Source organism: Apus apus, chromosome 5, assembly GCF_020740795.1.
Source record: "Apus apus isolate bApuApu2 chromosome 5, bApuApu2.pri.cur, whole genome shotgun sequence".
NCBI classification, from domain to species: domain Eukaryota; kingdom Metazoa; phylum Chordata; class Aves; order Apodiformes; family Apodidae; genus Apus; species Apus apus.
The window spans coordinates 63817509-63839763 of record NC_067286.1 but is presented as its reverse complement, the minus strand read 5'-3'; the positions used below and the strand labels follow the sequence as shown (position 1 = coordinate 63839763).

Sequence of the window (22255 nt, the reverse complement as noted above, 5' to 3'; positions counted from 1 at the left end):
CAGAAAGGCTTTCTGTAAAAAAAAAAACAGCAGAAAAACAGAAGACAATACCCACAGTGAGAAGACAACATGTTTTGACAGAAATCTAATTATCATTTTACAAGAGACTCTGTAGTAATGTAATATCCTGTCTTCCAATGAAGGTAAAAAACAATGTAAGTGACTTCTGTGCATTTTTTTTTAATATTAGAAAAGGCAATGTTCTATATTAGGGGCCTAGGGACTTTGAATTGTTTGAAAGCTATTTGTACTAACTGGTGGAAAGATAAAGCAGAAAGAGCTCTGGTATTTGAAAACTCCACGTTATCATTTAAAGGCAGAGCAAGTCCCCAGACTGCTTTTCCAACAGCTCCAATCAATCCTTCTGCAGAATCAACGAGATGAAACCTCAGAGGGGAAAATAGTAACTTAAGAGTGGTACAGTACAGCACAGGAGCAAGAATAACAAGTAATTTCTACCCTTTAAAGATCAAATGTAGGTATTTCCTAGTAAAAACTGCTTCCTTACACCACATATAAGTCTCCATACCCAATTAAGTGTGATTTCTGGTTGTGAATTTTTTAAAGGTCTTTTTCCCACCCCTTCAGAGAGCAGATAAGCTGCTACTGCATATGGCATCCAGAGCCAGGGGCTGAGAGAAGCCAAGACTTGGGAGAGGTCCCAGGGTGCAGCAACTGCAGCTCCTGCAGATCTCTCTCCTGAACCACTCAGGCTCTTTGGGTCAGTCCCCTGAGCCTCATGGAGAAAAATAAAGGATGTTCCAGCCTAGAATGACAGGGTGTTAGCCCAAAGAGATGGTTACCATATTTGAGAACTGCTCTCAACAAAATCTGTTGAGTGTAACTAAAAAACACTGTTCATGCCCTAAGGAAAACATGTGGAGTGCCCAGCCCGTACCAACCATTCCCTGTTCCTTTGTTTAGTATTTATTTTTCTTCTTTGCAGAAAGCTTCCAAAAGGTACAAATGTTAGAATAAGTTTCAAAGTACCATGGTAAATGTCTTGGAGGGATCCCCCACCACAATATTCCATGCATATCCACAGCTTCTCACGGCTATCAAAAGAAACACAAGCATCAGAAGCTGATTGATCTGTACACAGAACAGAGTTAATAACGATCATTTCAAGTATTTTCTATTGGTCTTGATCACTCTGATAAAATACATGCTCTGAAACGTGACTAGCAGTTACTTTACATGTTAATAGTCTCCATAAATTCTCATCAAAATGCAAGTTCTATGCTAAAGGCACTTAGCAAGTCTTTACACGTTAACAGACCTACAGGATGTATTAACTCTGACCTTCTAACTGCAATAGGGAACATTTAGAAGGAACACCTGAGGTTTATCTGCTATCAGCAAGATTACAATAGATAACACACTAAGCTCACAGCCTCAATCTTAAATTGAAATTGCCTAATTGGAGCTGAAAAACACTTCATGGCCTCCAAAAATGTTACTGGGGATTTAGAAATGTAGCCATTTTGTCCCAGTTGAAGTCCACTCGGGCTGTATAAATTACTTAAAAATGCAGCCCACCCAGAAACCCAAAGATCAAGCCTTGTAAAAAAGACCAAGCAAAGTGGTGATTTATACTCCCAAAGAGCCAATTGATAAATGGCAGCGTTACATAGAAATGGAAAATATCCCCCAACTTTCTGTACAAGATTGAAGGTGTGCACGGGAAGATGCAGCCAGCTGGCATCACCTTATTCCTGCTCTCTCTGTACGTTGCATCTGCTGCTCCAGAGCTATGAAAATGTTATTACCAGCAGCTCAGATTGACTCTTCTGCTCTTATAACTCACTGACTAAGCTTCCACAGCACACAAGACTGCCATAAAATGAAATATCTAAAAGCAATTCTGCTATAGATAAATAATGAGATTGCTCTCTATTAGAAGTGATAAAATTATTAAGATCTGCCCCATAAATGAGCATGACTGGGTATGTTGCAACAGTCTCTAGGGGGAAAGCTGCTTTCTGTTCCTAGTGATAAAAATATTCCAGCCTTTTGGTCAGCAGAGAAAACAAAATATTAGTCACTTTTTTTTTTTAAGTCAACAGGGAACCAAAGGAAATTCAAGCTAGAAAAGTACATTGAGAGAGGATATAAGTACTAAACCAGACTGAGCATTATCATATGAAAGAATCAGCAGAAACAAAGGTATAAAAAGTGGGGTTTACCTGAGATAGCTCCCAAAATAGGCGACTATGTTGCAGTGTTTGCATTCTTTAACCATATATATTTCTTGCTGTATCAATGAAAAGTCATCTCCTGAAAAACAGGAAGCAGCCACAGCTAGGTCACACACAACTGAGCGTTCAAGGAGATCTGAAAGTGTGCACACAACTCATAAAAACATGCCATGGGGCTGGATAACTGCTAAGCCCTGGATGAGGGCTGTCGAGCACATCAGCCTGCTGAGCCATGGTCACCCACACACAGCACCCTTGCAGTCTGCATTCTTTGTCACATTGGTGCAAAAGGCATGAGTGTTTCTGGAAGACCAAGAGAGAAGGGCTGGCCTGGAGGCCTGAATGTGATCCATCAGTTGAGGCAGCTCAGCATGCACAGAGGGCTCTGAAAAAGAAGCAGAAGGATCCCAGGGAGGGATGGGAGCATGAGGAGACTCAGGAGCAGCCACCAGGCCATCAGACAGTCCCCAGGGGAGCTGATCCAGGGCTACCAGGACACGGTGCTCCCGGCACGAGGGTCCCAGAACCAGAAGAAAAACTGCTGCAAGTTAATTCCAGAGCTCCCTGGTGGAAAGCAGAGGAGATCACGTACCACAGGCTCTGTTAATACAAGTATTTAATTTCAAAATGCCTCTGATGGAGCATATGGCCTGCACGCCCACGCAGCCACCGCTGACTCAGAAGAGAAGCAGACAGTCCTCAGCACGGCCTGCCTTGTTCTGAGTGTGTTTTTGGATGAGGACAGCTACAGAAGCATATCTGCACATCCTAAATATGCTTTACAAAAAGAAAAGCTACTGAAAAATGTATTATGACCAGACCAATAGCTTGGCATGTTTCTGCCATTTTCATTTACGAGGATAAAAGTTGTCATAAATTAAAAATAAATACATATATTTCTACATGTAACAGAGCAAACTAAACTATCTGAGAGCTAAAAAACCCCACTGGTGTGCTTATATTAAATCCCATTGAGAAAATTTCTAAACAGGGGATGTTCTCCCAGAATCTAGAGCTCAAACAGTGCAGCTCTGCCTCCCTGAAGCTCAGGCTCACACCCAGCCCAGCTCTGGGGCTCCTACAGGGGCAGGGATCAACTGGCTCTGGAGATCAGCCCCAAAACCATCAAGTCACACCAGCACAGACTGACAGCCTCTCTCTGAGGAGCAACATAGCAAAAACCAGGCTGCTGGGCCACCTGAGATGTGTGCCTGCTTTCTGATCACACACATCTCTCTAATTTATGGTATTACCTTTATTCTGCCTTTGGCACGAACAAGACTGTAACAGCTTGCAAGGCATGAAAGCCTAGAATTTAGATAAAGGTTTTAGATAAAATGCTCCTCCAGACATGCTGCCATGTTCTCTCAAGGAACAAAAAAATGGCTTTGTGTGTTTACTCTAAAGTTTCACTAGTAAAGGCTTCCCCTGCTATCACCACCACGATGTGCATCCCAGAAAACATGTTCTTTGTACTGCTCCTCTGAATTCAGATGATCTTGACAAGTCCAAGAGGTCTCAAGCACTGCTATAAATTGTCTTTGGATTCTTCACATGTTTATTTAACAAGAAACAGCCCAGCTAATATTTTTAACGACGTCTATAAAATAGATGTTATTTGCTGTGCTTTGAAGTGACTTCCCTGAGCCAAGATGTCACTAGTGTGGGCAGGACCCACAGCAGCCAGTACCTGTGTACAACCACAGGGCACTTTCCATCCCTTTGGAAACCCTGGCTCCCCACACACACTAGTTCAGAGTAGATTCTTATAGATACAGCCAAAGAAGTGCCAACCTGGTACAACAATTTCCAAATCATAGAACGGTTTGGGTTGAAAGAGACCTTCAAGATCATCCAGTCCCAACCCCCTACATGGGCAGGGACACCTCCCACCAGCCCAGGTTGCTCCAAACCCCATCCAACCTGCCCTTCAACACTTCCAGGGATGGGGTAGCCACAACTTAATCCTTATGTCTCAATAATTGCCAGACTTTTACAGAAGAAAGTAACTCTGAAATACAAAGGTAGAAGGGAACACGCTGGTATGAGCGCATCCCTGACTGACTGCAGGAAATCCTCAAGGGCTTCTGTAAGTTGAATTGTACGGAGAAACTCTTCACTGGGGCAGGAAAACATTCATAGGAGAGTTTCAAATGTCAAGAGTCTTTTTTAAAACATAAGTAGTACGTTTTTTAATAACAACAACAACAAAAAGCAACACCATTTCCATAAATTTAGCACAGATTTCATGCTGTGCTTGTTTCATGGGTTAGTTTCCTGCTGAAGCTGTGCTTGAATTCCTGCAGCCTGCCACAAGTGATTACTGTGAACCGAGGATTTTTGCATTTGAATTAGATGGATTCATTCCTCCCATTTCTCTGACCATCTTCCTAAGGGAAATTCCTGAATGCTCAGGGGCTGCCTCTGGAAGTATTTAAAAGCTGTGTAGATGTGGTGCTGAGGAACATGGTTTCAACAGTGGACTTGGTAGAGTTAGGTTATTGGTTGGTAGGGTTAGGTTATGGTTGCACTCAATGATCACAGAATCATGGAATCATCAGAGTTGGAAGGGACCTCCAGAGATCATCCAGTCCAACTCCCCTGCTAAAGCAGGATCCCCTGGAGCACATTCCACAGGGCTGCATCCAGGGGGGTCTGAAATGTCTCCAGAGACGGGGACTCCACACCCTCCCTCGGCAGCCTGTCCCAGGGCTCTGTCACCCTCACACTAAAGAAGTTTCTCCTCATATTTCAGTGGCACTTCCCATGTTCCAGCCTGTGCCCATTGCCCCTCGTCCTGTCTCTGGGAACTACTGAGCAGGGTCTGGCTCCATCCTCCCTGCACCCACCCTGAGACACTTACAGGCATTGATAAGGTCTCCTCTCAGCCTTCTCTCCTCCAGGCTGAACAGTCTCAGCTCTTTCAGCCCTTCCTCATAAGGGAGATGCTCCAATCCCCCGATCATCTTTGTTGCCTCCACTGGTCTCTTTCCACCCCATCCCAAAGAAGGTACTTTCTGTAACACTACTAGATGACCATCAGCTTGGAGTATCTCTCCTTAAACTGCCATCTTCAAATCACAGCAGCTCTGCTGTGCCAGAAGCAGCACTTCAGAGCAGCTAGATACTGTCAAAGACGAAAGTGATGATGAAGAAGCTTTGCCCTAACAGCAGAAACCTGTGGGCAGCAGCTGGAATTGCACAGTGCATGCACTGGGCTGGCTCCTGTGGAGCAGCAGGAATGTCAGTTCTAGGAACTGTGACCAATGGGGGAAAACTGAAGGAAGGACAGTGACTTGGGCTAGAAAATGACTGACAGTTGGAAAGATAGTGACCTTCATCCACATAAAAGATACTAGGGAAGGGGGAAAAAGGGCTAATCCATTCCCCAGTTTTACGCTAGAACAATTAACAATGGGCTTAAACTGCCTTAACCTACATTCCCTGTACAGATTAAAAAGCTTTTTCAAGTGTAGTAACATTGCAGCACTGAACTCAAAGGCATGGGAAGCTGTGAAATTTCCCACCAGTAAAAAAAAAAAAAAGGGAAAAAAAAAAAAAGAAAACACTGAACAAATACCCAGCAGGAGTGACTTAGGCTGTAGCAAGGGGAGACAGAAAAGATGATCTCCTGATTTGCAGTGAATAAATGGAGAATCTATGCAAAAAACTGGGGCTACCTGCTGAAAAAGGAATTAAAAAAAAAGGATTTGGAAGAGGAAAGGGAGGTGCAGGCTGAAGATAGGGAAAAGTAGCAAACAGATGGAAAGATGAGAAATATCCATGATAAAAGTTTGGCTAAAATATGTAGAGAATTATTCTCTAGGATCAGACACCGAGATAGGAGAGAAGATGTATAGTCGTTCAAAGATGACAAGAATGAATTCAAACCAAAGGAATTCAGAGTTTCCAGGCAGCTGGAGTATTAATCTTGGCAAGAGACACTGGAATAGGGCAAAAATTAAATATCCTTGGATAGCATGAAAAAAAGAAGACAGTAAGAAAAAGAATTTGTAGAAAATACTTCATCAAGAGGGAGACAGCAAGATAAAAAGAATTAGATCAAAGGTGACAACGCATCCATACAAAGAGATTTTCATCTGGTTTAGTCATCAGGGATGGACTGATGCTAAATAACCCGGAATTGGAAAAATATACTCTTTTTTTTTTTTGTCGACTCACATGTTTGCAATTATGGGTTATGTGGCAGGCTGAGCAGAAATGTCGTTGAGGGAGCTGCTGTAAATCACACCAGCAGTGTGGGGAGTCACTGCCACTATGTAGTTTACCTCTGCAGTGAGACCCAGAGGGCACAACAGAGCCTTAACAAAGGAATATTCTCCTCCCATCACAGCTGGGCACAACCAGCTGCTTGTTCTCCAGCACAGCTGGCAGGGAGGGGACTGCTGAACCTTGCAGCCCTGCCCTCCTGTGGTGCCATGGGAGCAGGCTGCAGAAGCTAAGCAAGGTGAGGGCTGGTAAATTAAAAATCAATCTGTATTTAAATGGGAGACCATGGAGAAAACTGATGGCTCATTTACAGTAGTGAGTCACTCTACTTGCAGACACTATGTCTCACCTATGCAGAACTGGGATGTATAGATGACCTGCTAGGTTGTCCTAGATGGAGACCATATGCATCCAGGATCCATGTACCCCACTGCAGCCTGGGAAGGTTCTGATGGCTCCAGTGCCCAGCACACAGTGCTATTTGGTCTTCCAAGCATGCCTGACCTGGATGGTTTTGAAGCTAGTTTATTCCGGGTCATATTTTCCTGTGCTCCACTGACTGCTTTGAGTGGTGCCATCCCGCAAAAAGACCCAGGGCTACTTGTCACAACTCTGCTTGGGTCATCTGTGAATCCCTTTGTTGTCCACAAGGCTTCTCTGGGGACACAGTCATAGTTACTGTTTTCAACTGGTTTATTCTGCATTACTTCAGTGCTGCCTCCCAGGGCTGGTGCTGTGCTCAGGCAGGCAGCATCCAGGGCTCACACACAGCTGGGAGGAGAGAACTGACAGCATTTAGAGACAGGGACAGTGTCACCAAAGGGTGCAAAAGAATCACTTACTAAGAGGCCAGATCTTCAAGGTGCCAGCCAGCCTGCCAGCCCTCTTGCCCTGAGCTAGTGCCATCAACATGCAGTCCCAGATGGGGATGTCAGGTTGTCAGGTGGGGCATGTCCAAAGCCCACCCTCCAAGCCTCTTCGGAGAGCTTGGCTGGAGATACTTTGCAGACTTGAGATTTTGAACACTGTAATTAAAATTTGATATTTAGAAGTGAGATGCTGTTTAGCAACAGGACCAAGATGGACACTGCTGTACAGGGCACTGCAGGAGGGTAAGCAGGGTCACACCCTCGCTGACCAGCACAAACCCTCTCTCTGTATTAAAACAACTCATCTGACAGACCCCCTCTTCCTGAGTCAGCAGAAGCAGCTGTTGCCTCTGCTGGGACCATTCCTCCTAAGTCTTTTATTTCAATCACCTGAGTTTCCAAACAAAGAGAGAAAGCCCCACTGGAGCAGCAACTCTGCAGAAACCATTTGCCCCAGTATGCCAACTCCACAGACAAGAAATATCCACAGGTCATCAGCTGCTCTGTGCTGGTTTCCAGACATGCTCATGCTGCCCAGTTCTCAGTCACTCATTCCAAACCACTTTCCTAAACCTTGTGAGGGTTCAGTGTCTCCTGATGAAAGGGATGGCTTTCTCAATATGCAGGTTGTTACAAAGGTTAGTTTTGCTGCCAGTCTTTCCCCATTACCCTCATTTAGTTTAACTCCTGAGTTATTCTCCAATCCCCATTTAGTTAGCTTGACACACAGTATGGCTGAGAGCAGCCCCAAAATATTTTGGGGGAGGTGGAGAGGATGCAAGGCATTACTGTAGCATCCCATCCAGTAGCTCTGCCACACACAAAACTCCTGCTTTCCTCAGACCTCCATTGCTCCTTACCAACCTTCTGAAACCAAGAAGAATTCTGTTACAGTGTCACATCTTTAAGAAAGAGAATAATTTAATCCACCCTCAAGCATCCGAGCTGTTTTATCCATACCTCTCTTCTCAAGATTCAAGGAAACCTGCAGCCTGACAGAAAGAATTTCAATTCCCCAAACTTGAAGCTCAGAAACTTTATACCAAGTAGGAAACAGCTATTTGGAAACAAAGTTGTTTCCACCAGCAAATTTGACTGCCAGGCATCTTGCTGCCAACTGCTAACCACTGATGGTACTGATTCTCTCTCCACTGACACAAAATATTACTGATGGCTTCACACTGCCCCAGCTCTGCAATAAGTAGCACACAATTGTGCTGAGTGACTGATCTAACACCAGAAACAATTCCCCAATATGCATTTTCTTCCGCCCTGTTTGGATCCTATTTATAAAGCAGCAGTGTCATCATATCATCCATATTCCTTCACAGTTCCATCTCTTTTCCTCTCTCCTTGCTTTTTCTACTTACTGTTGTACAGCTCAGCCTTTCATGACCCCATTTTTACTCTCTGTTCTCATCACTGCTATCTTACTTTTGCTGTTTTTCTTCATATACTTTGTCAAGTGGAGTTTAAAGGTAATTACAAGTACCCTTCCACATCCTGCCTTCACCCCAAGTGTCACACGGTGTTACCTTCTAACAAAAATGTGTGATATTTCAGCTTCTTTCCTACTCATACCTCCCTCCCCCACCACAGCCCTTTCTGCTGACCTTCATCCAAGAAACTCTGTGCTGTGTGTGAAATCTTATGCTACATGGCAACATGAGCTCACCCACTCTGGATACACACATTTTTGAAAGAAGAATAGCAGATTATAAACGCATTATATGTATGCAAATTAAAATTAGACCAGATTTCAAGAGGTTAAATATAATTAAAATGCTGGGCACTCCACACTAGAAGACCACACTGTCTCTGGGCTGGGCAGCTGTGCCAGTCTGCAGCAGTACCACTCAGGATGGGGCACAGCACAAGCAGGCAATGTCCCACCTTTGGGGGCTCTGGCACACTTGGGAACTCAGGTGTTGGGCAGATACAGCTGTAGTGGAATGAGCTGCACATCCATCTCCCCCAAAAAAGGGTGTCAGTGTGCCTTGGGGTTAGTGTGATGCCAGCTTGATGCCACAGGAGGTGACAGCCAGCATAGGAGCACAGGAAAAAAATTTTCACAGCAAGAGTGGTCAGACACTGGAACAGGCTGCCCAGGGAGGTGAGGAGCCACCACCCCTGGATGTGTTGAAGGGTCATTTGGATGTGGCGTTGGTGAATATGGTTTAGAGGAGAACTTTGTAGAGTAGGGATGATGGTTGGACTCGGTGATCCCAAAGGTCTTTTCCAACCTGAATGGTTCTGTGATTCTATGAATCAGACCTGAGGGCTCCCGGTAGTGCCTGACCAGCCACTGCTCAGTGCACAAAGCCCGTGTCTGTTCAAACTGTCACGCACAAGGGACACAATCCCAAGCCTGAGCAGGCTACAGACCTCAGGCAGTGAAGGTGTAAGCAGGACTGAGAAGTTATTTTTGTATTTCTTCAACTCCAGGCGCTGCCAGCAACAGTTCAACCCCAGCAAGCTTACTTTAAATAAGCCTCAGGCCTGTTCTTCTCCACAGCTCACAGCATCTCTAGGGAACTTATTATACAGAGAATAAGGCTACACTGCCAAAACACCCTTCTCCAGTTCCCAGAATGCCCTGGACTCTGCTGTGCTGCAGCCATGGCCCAGAGAGGACAAAGCTCCATCGCAGCCTGACTCAGCCCCGTGGCTGTGTTCCTACATGGAATATCCATCTCCACATCTGGACCATGAAATGCAAAACAAACAGAGAACCAGACCTAGCTTTGAATGTACTGAGCACAGTGCTACACACCTTCAGGTTGCTATTTTCCCTTGTACAAAATCTCTTGAACAGCTCCAACTCCAGTTTAAGTTCCAACCTGAAACAGGTAACTGGCTCCTTCTGGCCTTTACAGGGATCTCCCAGGACAAACACAAACATGGGATCAAAGGAAAACCAGCAATGAGATCTTTCTGGAACCTTGCAAAAAGTAGAGAGCATGAGATATGAACACCAGCCCTCAGAGCGTCCAAGGTCTCTGGGAGCACTATTTATCACTACAGCAATATTTAAAATAGACATTAATATATCTTAAAATATTCTGTTTATTACATTTTCCCAGGGAGAAAGTCCTGTGGCAGAAAACTACCCTGGCAAATAGTTACCTCTTTGTATCAACTCCCCTCTTGATTCATCTGCTAAACCCATAGAAGGAAGTGGCTTTAGAGTTTCAGATGGTTTTGGCTTCTATGCTGCTGAGTACAGTTGGATTAGTTTCTGAAATAGAATTGGCTCCCAAATTATTTGAAGCATTTGTACTCAGTGAATGCTGGGAAATGTCATTAGCGTGCCATAATACTTTTGCCTAATGCTCTCCAAAGTCTATGCCAAAAAAAGTGAAAAACATTGTCTATTTTGATTCTAGCAGCCCAGCTTAAGTAACTGTGGTAGCAGATCTAGCATACTGCCCCAAAATTGAAATATATTAATGGCACTAGCCTTCTAAGTAGAGAGTTTATTTCCTTTGTCTGGAGAAGAGACAAAGGAAGGTAATAGCAGATGAAATAAAATTTGTATTCATGTTGGGGCCTCAGCTGCAAGTGAGAGTCTGTTCGACTACCAACCCACTCGCTACCTGCAGCAGGAGGGAGTAACAGGACCAGACCACAGTTCCTCCATGCCCACTATTCCAGCAGTCCTGCTGCATCTCCCAAAACGCCACCATCTTCCTGTGGGCAGCTTCTTGCAGCTTTAATCCACCGCATTCCTCACCTCCTCTGGGGCACTCTTTGCTTCAGAGTCTTTTGTCTTCTGCTCCCAGTTCCTGCGTCTAGAATGAATCAAGTGTCGAGTTTGGAGCTGTTATTTTTCCATCTGCTAATTAATTCCCATCGATGAGCCACCTCCTCCTCCTCTCCAGAAGATGGTGGATGTAAATCACAAGCCTATTTTCTCTGGTGACTAACTTATGAAAGTTATTACCAAGCTTTTTCTAGTTGTGCCCTGTGGTCTGACAGCAGCTCGTGCTAGTGCTCGGAGGGGCTGTCCACCCTGGGGGCCACCACAGCTTCTGAGACTGGCCTGGTCCAGGAATTGATGATGCTCTGCAAGCACAGTCCAACAAAGCTATTCAAAAGCCTTAAAATTAGTCAGAACATTGAATATAAACTCCCACACAGAGCAGCTGATTATTTTTTTTATTCTGGAAGATTTTCAACAGCCATGTCTTCCTGCAAAGACAGTGAGCTGCTGCTGCAGTCCAGCCACCCTGCAGAGGCAGCTGACATCCCAAAGAACTAAGAATAAATAAATAAGTAAACAAATGCTGTGAACCCTCCTTAAAAACAAACTCCCAACAAGACCTCTGCCAAGAGGCTGTGGGTGTACAGGCTATGGATGGAGATCAGGCTGGCCATGACCACGCTTAAAAGAAGATGTATTAATAAAAAAACAGCCCAAACAAACGACAACAAAAAACTCTAGAAGAAAATGTTTTCTTGTTTCAAGTCAGAAAAACAACATAATGAAACATACAAAGAAATGGTCATCAGTGCTAATTGAAGTGGGCTTTTCAGTAGTGGTGACTTCAGGCCAGAGCCTTCCACTTTTCACTGTGGTGCTTCAGCAGCACCAACTGAAGGCAAGGTCTGCTCAGCCTCTGAGGGTACTGCTCTTCCCTCAGCTCTAACAGCAGAGGAGTCGGTCTCTGACTGAGCTCAGTTTTTAAAGTAGCTCTTCAAATTAGCAGTAAAACCAGACCTACTTCATTTGGATCAGGTACAGCAACATCACTGCTCCAGGAAGCCCCTCACTACATTTGCAATAGGTTAATCCTGTCCTTCCATCATCAAAGCGTTGCTCTGCCCCATCACAAACCTGCTGGGAGTTTAACCCAGCAGTGGTTGGCTCTTCCCAGGGCCACTGCTCCCAACACTGGCCACAGCGTTTCACACACTGCCCAGCAGGGGCTGAGGAATCCCCACTGTGGTTTCCACTGCAGATAACGTTACTTCATCAGTCTTACCACTGCACTCCAGGTACATGAAAGCGGCCCTGGTTTGCCAAAGAAAGGTTAGTAGTCACAGTCATCCCAAGGCAGTGGTTTTAACATCACAGAATCATAGAATCCTAGACTGGTTTGGGTTGGAAAGGATCTTTAAGATCCATCAGTTCCAACCCCCCTGCATGGGCAGGGACACCTCCCACCAGCCCACCTCCAAGCCCCATCCAACCTGCCCTTCAACGCTGCCAGGGATGGGGCAGCCACAGCTTCTCTGGGCAACCTGGGCCAGGGTCTCACCACCCTCACAGCAAAGAATTTCTTCCCAATGTCTAACTTAACTCCACCCTAACTTCTCCCCTGAACCTCCCCAAGCTTCTTCTACCTTTAGCCTTTCAAAACATCTCTTTGGCTGCACAGTGAAATGGACTGTAGAACCAACCGGAACTAAAAATTAACCCTGCACTGAGTCAGATATGGGGTCCTTGGGCCCTGCATCCCATCTCCAACCAAGGATGCCAAGGAAGTATTTAGAAATGGACCACACACGGATGCTTCCCCCAGACACCTGTCCCACCTCCAGAGATTTATGACTCAGAAAAATTTCTCAAGTCATAGATGGGATCTTTGTATTTAATAGTCTTGCAAGTATTTTTCTCTCACACAAATTTGCACAGTTGCTTTTCACACCTATATAAACAACTCAATACGACGGGGAGTTTCACAGATTGTACAGAGAAAACCACATCTCCTTGCTGCTCAGAGCCTGCCATCTGCTCACTGCACTCATGGCCTCCAAGCCTGCCACCAGCTCCGTCTTAGATTTAGAATGGTTAAGGTTGGAAAGGACCTTCAAGACCATCAGGTTCCAAACCCCCTTCCAACCACAACCCCAGAGAGATGAACATGGCAAAAAGACGCAGAGGACCATGCCAAGGAGGGATCTGAGAAGTGTGCCAGTGACCAAGTAATGAGAGATTACTTCTTGGAACAGATACAAGATCCCCAGGTGGGACTGAGTTACGACAGAGGAGATAAAAAGCTCCTCTCCTCATTTCCACTCAGGACACAATCTGTGATTTCAACTGTCTATGCAGGATTCAGATTAGGCTTCAGCTCAACAAATCTCCTGGGCAGCAAGTGAGCTTCTGCTTTTAGGAGGAGTAGCAGAAAAGGCACAAGGAATAATAGTACAAGCCACCCTCCTCCTTCAGCACAGGTTAGAAAAAAAGATGACACATTAAAAAGCACAGGGCTCTGTTTTTCCCAGTGCACCTTTGGTGGACATAAGCATCACTGCCTGGTCCCTCCCCCCTTTCAACTCACACAGCCTATCAACTCCCTGCTGTCCCAGACCTCACAATTTACCATCTGTCCTCAACCTTCTAGTTGTACTAACAACACACTGTAACTGCAAGTTCTCTTTATGCAACAATTGATAAGGCAGATAACAACAAACAAGGAAACAGTGAGCAGAACACAGCCAAAAGTAATGGTACGTGCTGCAGTGCTTCCTGTCCTCTCATTGCTGAAACCACAAAACACTTCTTTTGTCTGGAGCTTCACAGGTGTGTGAAAATAAACATATGGAAAAAAATGAAAATGCAAGTCAAAAAAATACAGAAAAGAATGTCAAACTTACCAGGTTCTAACTTGATGATTTTTACAGCAGCCAGTTCTCCTGTGTGAAGATTTCTAGCCTGAAACAAGAGAGTTAAGACATATTTACTTATACTGCAAAGGCATCTCACACAGTCTTAGAAACTGTGAAAAGACAGACTACAATGTCACGTGTGGCCAATATGGCACAATTAGCTGGGAGCAACCTGGATGCTCAGGGTTTGGCATCAGCACTGCATCAACCCAGCTGGAGTCGTGAAGTGTTACTTGGCAGTTCCTTCCAAGGCTTTAAAAACTAGCCCAGCTCTCTGCCAGCAAATGAGAGTTCAGGTCTCTCAAACATCATTTCTAAGGGTTGTTGAAACTGAGAAGTTTGTGTCAGAGCATGGAGCAGGCAGTGCTCAAGCACCCATTTCGTGGTGCTAAAACTCCGGGTGCTCTGAAAGAGGAACTGAGAGGTGGAGGGGCAGGCAGCAGCACTGTGGGTGCAGCAGGGATGAGCCACAGCTCCTGCCAAGAGCTGCACATGGAAAACAAACTCCTTCCAGCAGAACCAACAGAGGCAAGTGGTCCCCACAACCCTGGAGAAGAAGGGTCCAATTAAACTCCAGATGACCTTGGAGATGATCCCAGGGCTGGAGCAGCTCTGCTCGGGAGACAGGCTGGGAGAGTTGGGGTGTTCAGCCTGGAGAAGAGAAGGCTCCAGGGAGACCTTAGAGCAGCTTCCAGTGCCTGAAGGGGCTCCAGGAAAGCTGGGGAGGGGCTTGGGACAAGGGCAGGGAGGGATGGAATGAGGGGAATGGATTAAATCATAGAATCATAGAATGTCTTGGGTTGGAAGGGACCTCTAAAGGTCACCTAGTCCAACCACCCTATAATAAGCAGGGACATCTCACACTAGATCAGGTTGCTCAGAGCCCCATCAAGCCTGACCTTCAATGTCTCCAGGAATGGAGCCCCCACCACTTCTCTAGGCAACCTGTTCCAGTGATCCACCACCCTCATATTTAAGAGCTTTCTCCTAACGTCCAACCTAAATCTACACTTCCCTAGCTTGAAACCATTGTTACATGCACTTGTGAACAGATCTGTAAAGGGAAAGATTGGACACTAGGAAGAAATTATCTGCTGAGAGGGTGGTGAGACCCTGGCATAGGTTGGTTGCCCAGAGAAGCTGTGGCTGCCCCATCCCTGGAAGTGTTGAAGGGCAGGTTGGATGGGACTTGGAGCAACCTAGGCTGGTGGGAGGTGTCCCTGCCCATGCAGGGAGGTTGGAACTGGATGATCTTTCAAGTCAAACCCTTCCAACCCAAACCATTCTATGAAACCTTCATATGAAGGCAAAGGAACTGCCCTCTCTGGGAATGGTGTGAAGTTCACACTGAGAATTCAGTGCTGGAAGAAAACATTACAGGAACCTCAGACAAAACCTTTCAAGAGGTGATTTCATTAACACTTAACTCTAGCAAAATAACCTCTAAGTCACCAGAGCTATGCTCTATTATTTTCGACACACAACCTGATCCAATTAGACACTGTGGTCCATGGTGTTGTTCCCCTTTTGCTGATCGTCCAAAAGTTACAGGAGTCTAAACCCAAATGTTTGATTCTTACCCTACCAAACACGCAGAGTCATTGGGATATATGAAATCTGAAGAAGAGGCAGCTTATAGAAAATTAAGGGAAAACTGGGTTAGATTAAATGGATTTGGACAGTTACTCAAGATGAGAACACAAAGTAAATTTGTCCCTGTGAACTGACTTGGAGGAAGCTACTACAGACAAGACATCCTTCTCTTGCATATGCACAAGAAGTCTTAATTTAACAACAGATAGTGCAAGAAATTCAAAGATGAACCCCTCAGTCTTGTCAGCACTTACTTAGCCTTCCAAACTGGGAAAGCCTTCCCAGGCAGGGAAAAAACACCAATCAGTAGTAATTGGTCTTTCCAATTCCCATTGTGCTCAGACAAGAGATGGGTGCCAAAATGCATGCCAAGGACACAAGTATGATCCAAGAGAACCTGAACAACTGCACAACAGGACCAAACACCTGAAACAAACAGACCAAATTGCTGAACACAAAACAATTATCTACTAACCACTTCTTAAAGTACCTTCCCACCAGACGTGCTTTTTGACCACAGCAAAATCATTGACACCCTTCAACATCCAGAGGGAGCACGCACCCAAGCATGGGCAAAGGATTAGGACCTCTCTGGTACTGTTACACCAACAAGACTATTATGAAACACAGATGTTCCCACAAGAGAGCAAGCACACCACTTTGGTGAAGCCAGGGAACCTCCACCATCCATGCTTCTATCCACAAGCAGCTAAGCTGTCCAGATAAAGGAGGTGACATGGTCTCCAGAAGATCAGCCTTATTTCTGAAGTACATAGTATTCCTTCCCAATATTCCTTTTCTATAGAAGCAGTAACTGTCACTGCTACCATTACACTGAAGTCCAGGAGAATGGATGTAGTTTGCCAAAGGTCTCTGGTCTGCAGGCTGCTTGGCATGGACCCAAAGGCTCAGGCTGAAGAAGATCACTGCAATTACTGGCTACCAGCTCTCAACACTATAGGCCATAGATCTTCACCAAATTATGTCCTGCTGTTATCCAATATCACCAGTAAGTTTTTTCCATCTAATCTGTAGCCTGGACATGGACTATTTTGGGTTACAACCACCAAACTTTTGTCTACTGCATCAAAAAGCTCTCTACCAGCTTGGGATTTATGAACTGAACACATCAAGTTATCTGAGCCACTCGCCCTAAGACCAGTTTTCTGGTCCTACAGTTTATCCTTCCAACCAAACACATTTTCAAGTTGATGACACCAGGACCACACACGCTACTTAGCTCCTATTGTGCCAGCACCAGAGGCAAAAATGCTGAGTATTCCCTGATCCTCACTGTCCCTGTTTGGATTCTTACATACACAGGAACCAGCCAGTCACATGGCACATGTGCAGCAAATGACCCAAAGGGCTTCCCAAGAGATGTCACCAAATGTGACTGATGGCTTTTGTTGCTTCCTCTTGGATTGCACCAGCTTCACACACACACACCTCTCTCTGCTGTTACTCATGGTTTTTAAACCTTTCTCTTCCACATGTTTCTGTCAGCTGAAAACTTGATCAATAATTAAATACTGTTATTCTAACATCATTAAAAATGTAAGAAGGTGAGGGCTAAAAATTGGTCCTCCGTGGTTCACAGCTGGATATGAGAACTGTCAAACAAGAATTCCTCAAATCATTTTGAGACATGTAATTCTCAACTCATTTCCCATGGGTGACTACAGTTTGCAGCTTTCTACTTTTTGAAAGAGGATGGTGTAATACCAAGGAAGTGACAGACAGGAAAGCTCTACACCAACATGGCTGGCTTGGTAAATCAAACCTGAAATTTTACTACACTTGATAAGCGAATACAACGTAAATTCTCCATAATTTCTCTACTGTGAAGAACCAATTCATGATCTATCAATTTGTTTTACAGAAATACTTCTTCACTGGAGGTGAGAAATGGAAGTAAAGCTAAGAAATTCCAATTTTCATAGTCATCTTATCTACATTTTTAAAGCCCAAAAGTGAAGTTTTTGCCTCTTTTTTGTCCCCTGAAGTTTCCTCAGTATTTCAAGTCTTAATTCAAGGTTTCCTGAAACCAACCAAGGGCCAGGGGAGCTGTTCTGCCCGGCACATCAAGCAACCCAGACATGCCAATTAAGAACTACAGCTCCTGCTCAGTATCTCGTGAGCTACTACTGACATTCAGGTTATCATTGTTCTGTATTTATCATATAAAGATGACATCTGTATCATGATGATCTCTTCTGAATTCTAGTATTTCTGTCTAATGAAATATAAAACCTGTTAGATTTCTTACTGTCTTTAATTCTGCTGACCTTGATTCCTTCAATATGGAAGGAAGTCACTTAAGAACTGACCTTGACACTAAAAGCTAAAGTTCAGTGTTTGCACAGCTCCCCCCTGCACTGAAGCTCACATCCTCATCAATATGGTCTGGTTCCCACCCAACAGACGAGGAGCCCAACTTCTCAGGGGATTTGTTGTGGCCCTTTCCCCAAGCTGAAGACAAGCCTTTGGTACATGTTAACATTTATCTTAGTTTTATTGAATGAGACTCAAAACTGACAATTACGTTCCACAGCAGAAGGATTGCAAAGCTTCAACAGGAAACCTGACCTACACAAGAATGGGACCAGAACAAGAGTATACTTGAATGAGGTGAGCCATGCATTCAAATTTATTTTGCTCCATGTCACATACAGAGTGTATTTACTGAGCAAGAAGGGCTGGGTAGCCTTTTGGTCACATCTTCTTCAGCTGCCCTACAGCCTGCTACAGGGTAAGTCACAGCATCCCACTGGGCACAGCTCTTCCAGAACATTTTAGCAGCTAAATGCTAACACTAACATCACACAGGGGCTGCCTCCAACATGAACCAAAACACAAATACTCCTCTTTTTTGAATATCCCATTGCATAGTTGTAGCAACCTAGGTGATGACACGTGACTGGTTTAAAGTGAGTTTTATGACACTACATAGCAAAAAACCCATTAAGTTTTCCCACTGAGACTTAACTTTCTTTTTAGAAGTGCATCAAAAAACTGTTGTGGGAGAGGAGAACCCAACATGACACTCGTGGCAGCTCCTGTGTACGATGCTTCCCAGTGCACACCCACAGAATGCACATGAGGAAACACATTTTGGGCAGGACTTTCTGTAGCCAATGACCAGAAATAACACAGAAAACTTGTTTCAGAACCAGTTCTGTGATCTACAGTTTTGCTTTATTTATTTTTAAGAGTACAAGCCAGAGAAGTCCAACCCAGGGGGTCCACAGTACTAAGCCATCAGAGATGGATGGAGGTGGAGAATCATTTCACTTGGAGATGGAGAAACACATAGTTATGTGCTCAGTTTTCCTGTCTGGCCACTTTCTCCTTCTACATCCAAAGATGAGAAGGGCAAGATTCAGACAGCAATATCACTCCCACAGCCTCCAAATTAGTATTTTCACTTTCCATGGTGAAATCCCCTCCTCACTCCAGTACAGCCGTCTGATCTCCAGCCCTAGATCAACAGCCCAATTCACTAAAAGAGCCTTTTGTTCAACCACGTCTTCATTTAATCTAATCATAACTGCAGTTCCTGTGGCAACCCTCCCATGCATCCCCATCTTATTAATTCCTTGCCAAACTTCACTCATCACTGATCACAATGTTTTGCTGTCTCAAGTGCTGCCTGCTTCTCAGTTACTTTACAGACCTTCAAAAGGTACCTTGACCTCCTGCCAGCCAATCAAACAGAAGTTTCTCACCTGCTTTCTAGTTTCTGACCTCTTGCACTTCGTAACTCTTAAGATGCTCTGTGTGGTTTTGAAATTCCCATTATGCTGCCCTGTTCTCTCTGTATCTCACACTATCATCAAACGGACCCTTAAGTTCCCCTACTTACATCTCTGAAGTCACATCTACAGCTGCCTAGAGCTCTCAGTCAACTAGGGTGACCCAAAGAAATGTCTCTCACCTGGGCTGCTCTAAATCCAGGGAAACAGATTCCTTTCTTAAACACAGAAGGGCCAGTAAGTATTTTAGTTGTGATTAAAAAAAGAGAATAAAAAACATTATGGGAATTAGGGGAATAAAAAAGGACACCTGATAAAGGAGACCTGAACAAATTGAGACTACTGTATATATGGACCAGAAGGGAGGAGCACAGAGACCTTGAAACAGAAGATGGGATCTTGAAGATGCCACCACTACCAGCCCTGTAGGACCTCAGCAACTGCCAAAGCCTGGCACAACCACCAGACCATCAGCAGCACTTCAGCTGTGAGCCTTTCTAAACGAGGATTTGGGTTTCACTTTGTGGTGTAGTACCTCCCTCCCCTACAATACAAACACTTCCACGAACACGTCACATTCCTGTATGGAACTCCACTTCTATTTGTTATCCTATGGTCAAACTGGTCAGACACAGAACAGAGATGAGACATTTCTGCAAAGGAAGGACTTATTTCTCACAATGAGACCTGTAATTCCTCACTGCTATTCCCAGCAGACAAGGAGAAACCCTCACAACCAACTCTGGGGTCCTGAGGTCTCCTGCTACACTGAAGCCTCTACAGAGACCTGCCGTGAAGGACAAGCAAGTCCTCCAGGGGCCTCGGAAACTCTAACACAACAAAAACTCTGGGGAGTTTCATCACTTACTTTAGGGTTTTTTTGTGAACACAAACATCCATAAAAAACAGTACCCAAGAACCAATATTGAGAAATCCAACATGGCCAGAGACATTGAGTGCACCCTCAGCAAGTTTGCTGACAACACCGAAGTGTCTGGTGAGGTCAATGCACCATGAAGATGATCTGAGGGCTGGAGCACCACTCCTACAAGGACAGGTTGAGATAACTGGGCCTATTCACCCTGGAGAAGAGAAAGCTCTGGAGGGATCTTACCTTTACCACCTAGAGGGGTGCATGTACCAAACCCACACAGGTGCGGTCACTTCTGTAGGTTTAGGTTTTTTTTTGTTTTTCCTTTTATTTTATATCAATCAAAATACGCAAAAGCAAACCAAAGTTCCCCACAGCCCTATCTTGAGGAAACCTAAACAGAGCACTGGGCTGAATAAAGGCCCCTCTGAGAGCATCTCTACAGCAGATGTTGAACACATTCATTTCCTTCATGCAGGAAGGTCGATGGATGGATTAAAAATGTAGAAGGAACAAAAGAAGAAAGCTTAAAAAAAACAATTCTGTGAAATATTAATGCAAATCTTCCCGAATGAGCTGAGATTTGTGCCAGAAAGAAACAACTGCCTCTCCCATCAAGTCCTTGCAATGCTCTGTTCATCGCTCAAGGTGTGCCAGGGCAGCCCCCACGAGAAGCAGCTGTCCAGCTCGTCTTTGCTGCTGGAAAAATAAGACACCTAACAGCAATTTCTAATTTTCAGGGCTCTTGCTCTTTTAGAAGGCAGAAACACCCACGGGCAAATGTTCACTCTGCAATTTTTCATCTGGATTTCAGGGCCAGAGAGCAGTACCAGGCTCCTTTATAGTGAAGGGCACAGAGGCCTTCAGAAACCCTTCCCTAACAGACACTCCTCAGATGCATGACACTGAAAGAGAGCTGCCTCTTACAATCATCACCAATTTTCAGAATAAACAAAAAATAATGATTCACATGCTAATCACAGAATCATAGAATGGTTTGGGTTGGAAGGGACCTTCAAGATCATCCAGTCCCAACCCCCTGCATGGGCAGGGACACCTCCCACCAGACCAGGTTGCTCCAAGCCCCATCCAACCTGCCCTTCAACACTTCAGGGATGGGGCATCAACAACCTCCCTGGGCAACTTGTTCCTACCCTTATGGTGAAGAATTTCTTCCTGATGTCTAAACTAAATCTCCCCTCTTTCAGTTTAAAACCATTACCCCTTGTCCAAAGTTACTTTTAATATGTATTTCTGAATTCCTTGTCAGCTATTTCATCCTGCAGCAGCACTCCCAAGAGAGCCATCACTCTGGCTATTGGAGCTGACAATTGTACAAAGACAAATATTGGTTTTGTGGGTGCTCTCCAGATGGACACTGCCACTCCTTGTCCTTCAGAGGAGCAACATGCATCAGGACAAAGCAGGGGGCAAACTTCTCAGCTGTCACTCCCTCTTTCTCCATTTACAGCACTTGCAGTTTCTCATATTGAAGGAGCAGAACCCAGAATATACAAAAGTACCAGGGTTTAAATAAATTCCACATTTAAATTCCTAGTGAAGTAAGGTCAATGACTGGCACTCCTAAGCACGGCTATAATGCAAATAAGGTTTACGTGTTTTTAGTTTTACTGGCAGTTGGTGAAATTTAGATAGTAAATCACTTGCAGAGAAAATTGGGAGGAGGGAAACCTACCTTTCACTCACAGACTTCAGACACTTTCTTACTCAAGGCCAATTAACTCAAGCAATAAGGGATTAAAAGCTCATTAATTACATTAGGCCAACTCCTTTTATTCCAGCACAGAAAACTAGACTAAGGATTTGTACAAGCAAAGTAGCTTTACAGATCTCAGCAGCCACTAAAACATTTAATTCTCATTCCTAGCAATAACTACTGAAGGACAAAGACCTATAGCAATAAGGGTAACAATAATAGCAAAGCAAAGATCAGTGCACATCTTAACATGTATTTAAGGAAAAAAATGAACAAGAGCAGTCAGCTATATGCTTCTAAGGAGAGGTTGGTTATTCTCCTATGACATTTTCTTGGCAGGTCATCGTTTGGAAATATTTGGCACCATCCTTCTAAAACTGAAAAGTTAAAGCTGGAAACAGACCCTG

At 44.5% G+C, this 22255-nt stretch overlaps 1 protein-coding gene across 2 annotated transcripts in view; it reads right to left on the bottom strand.

The window, feature by feature from the left end:
- MAP4K5 (mitogen-activated protein kinase kinase kinase kinase 5) overlaps positions 1-22255 on the bottom strand; it is a 67292-nt gene that overhangs the window by 30986 nt on the left and 14051 nt on the right. For both annotated transcript variants that reach the window (XM_051621139.1, XM_051621140.1), the window contains exons 3-5: positions 13901-13958; positions 2187-2277; positions 991-1055 (exon numbers count right to left, since the gene is read on the bottom strand). In XM_051621139.1, coding sequence (XP_051477099.1) covers positions 991-1055; positions 2187-2277; positions 13901-13958 — 214 coding nt within the window. The remainder of the gene's footprint in view (positions 1-990; positions 1056-2186; positions 2278-13900; positions 13959-22255) is intronic.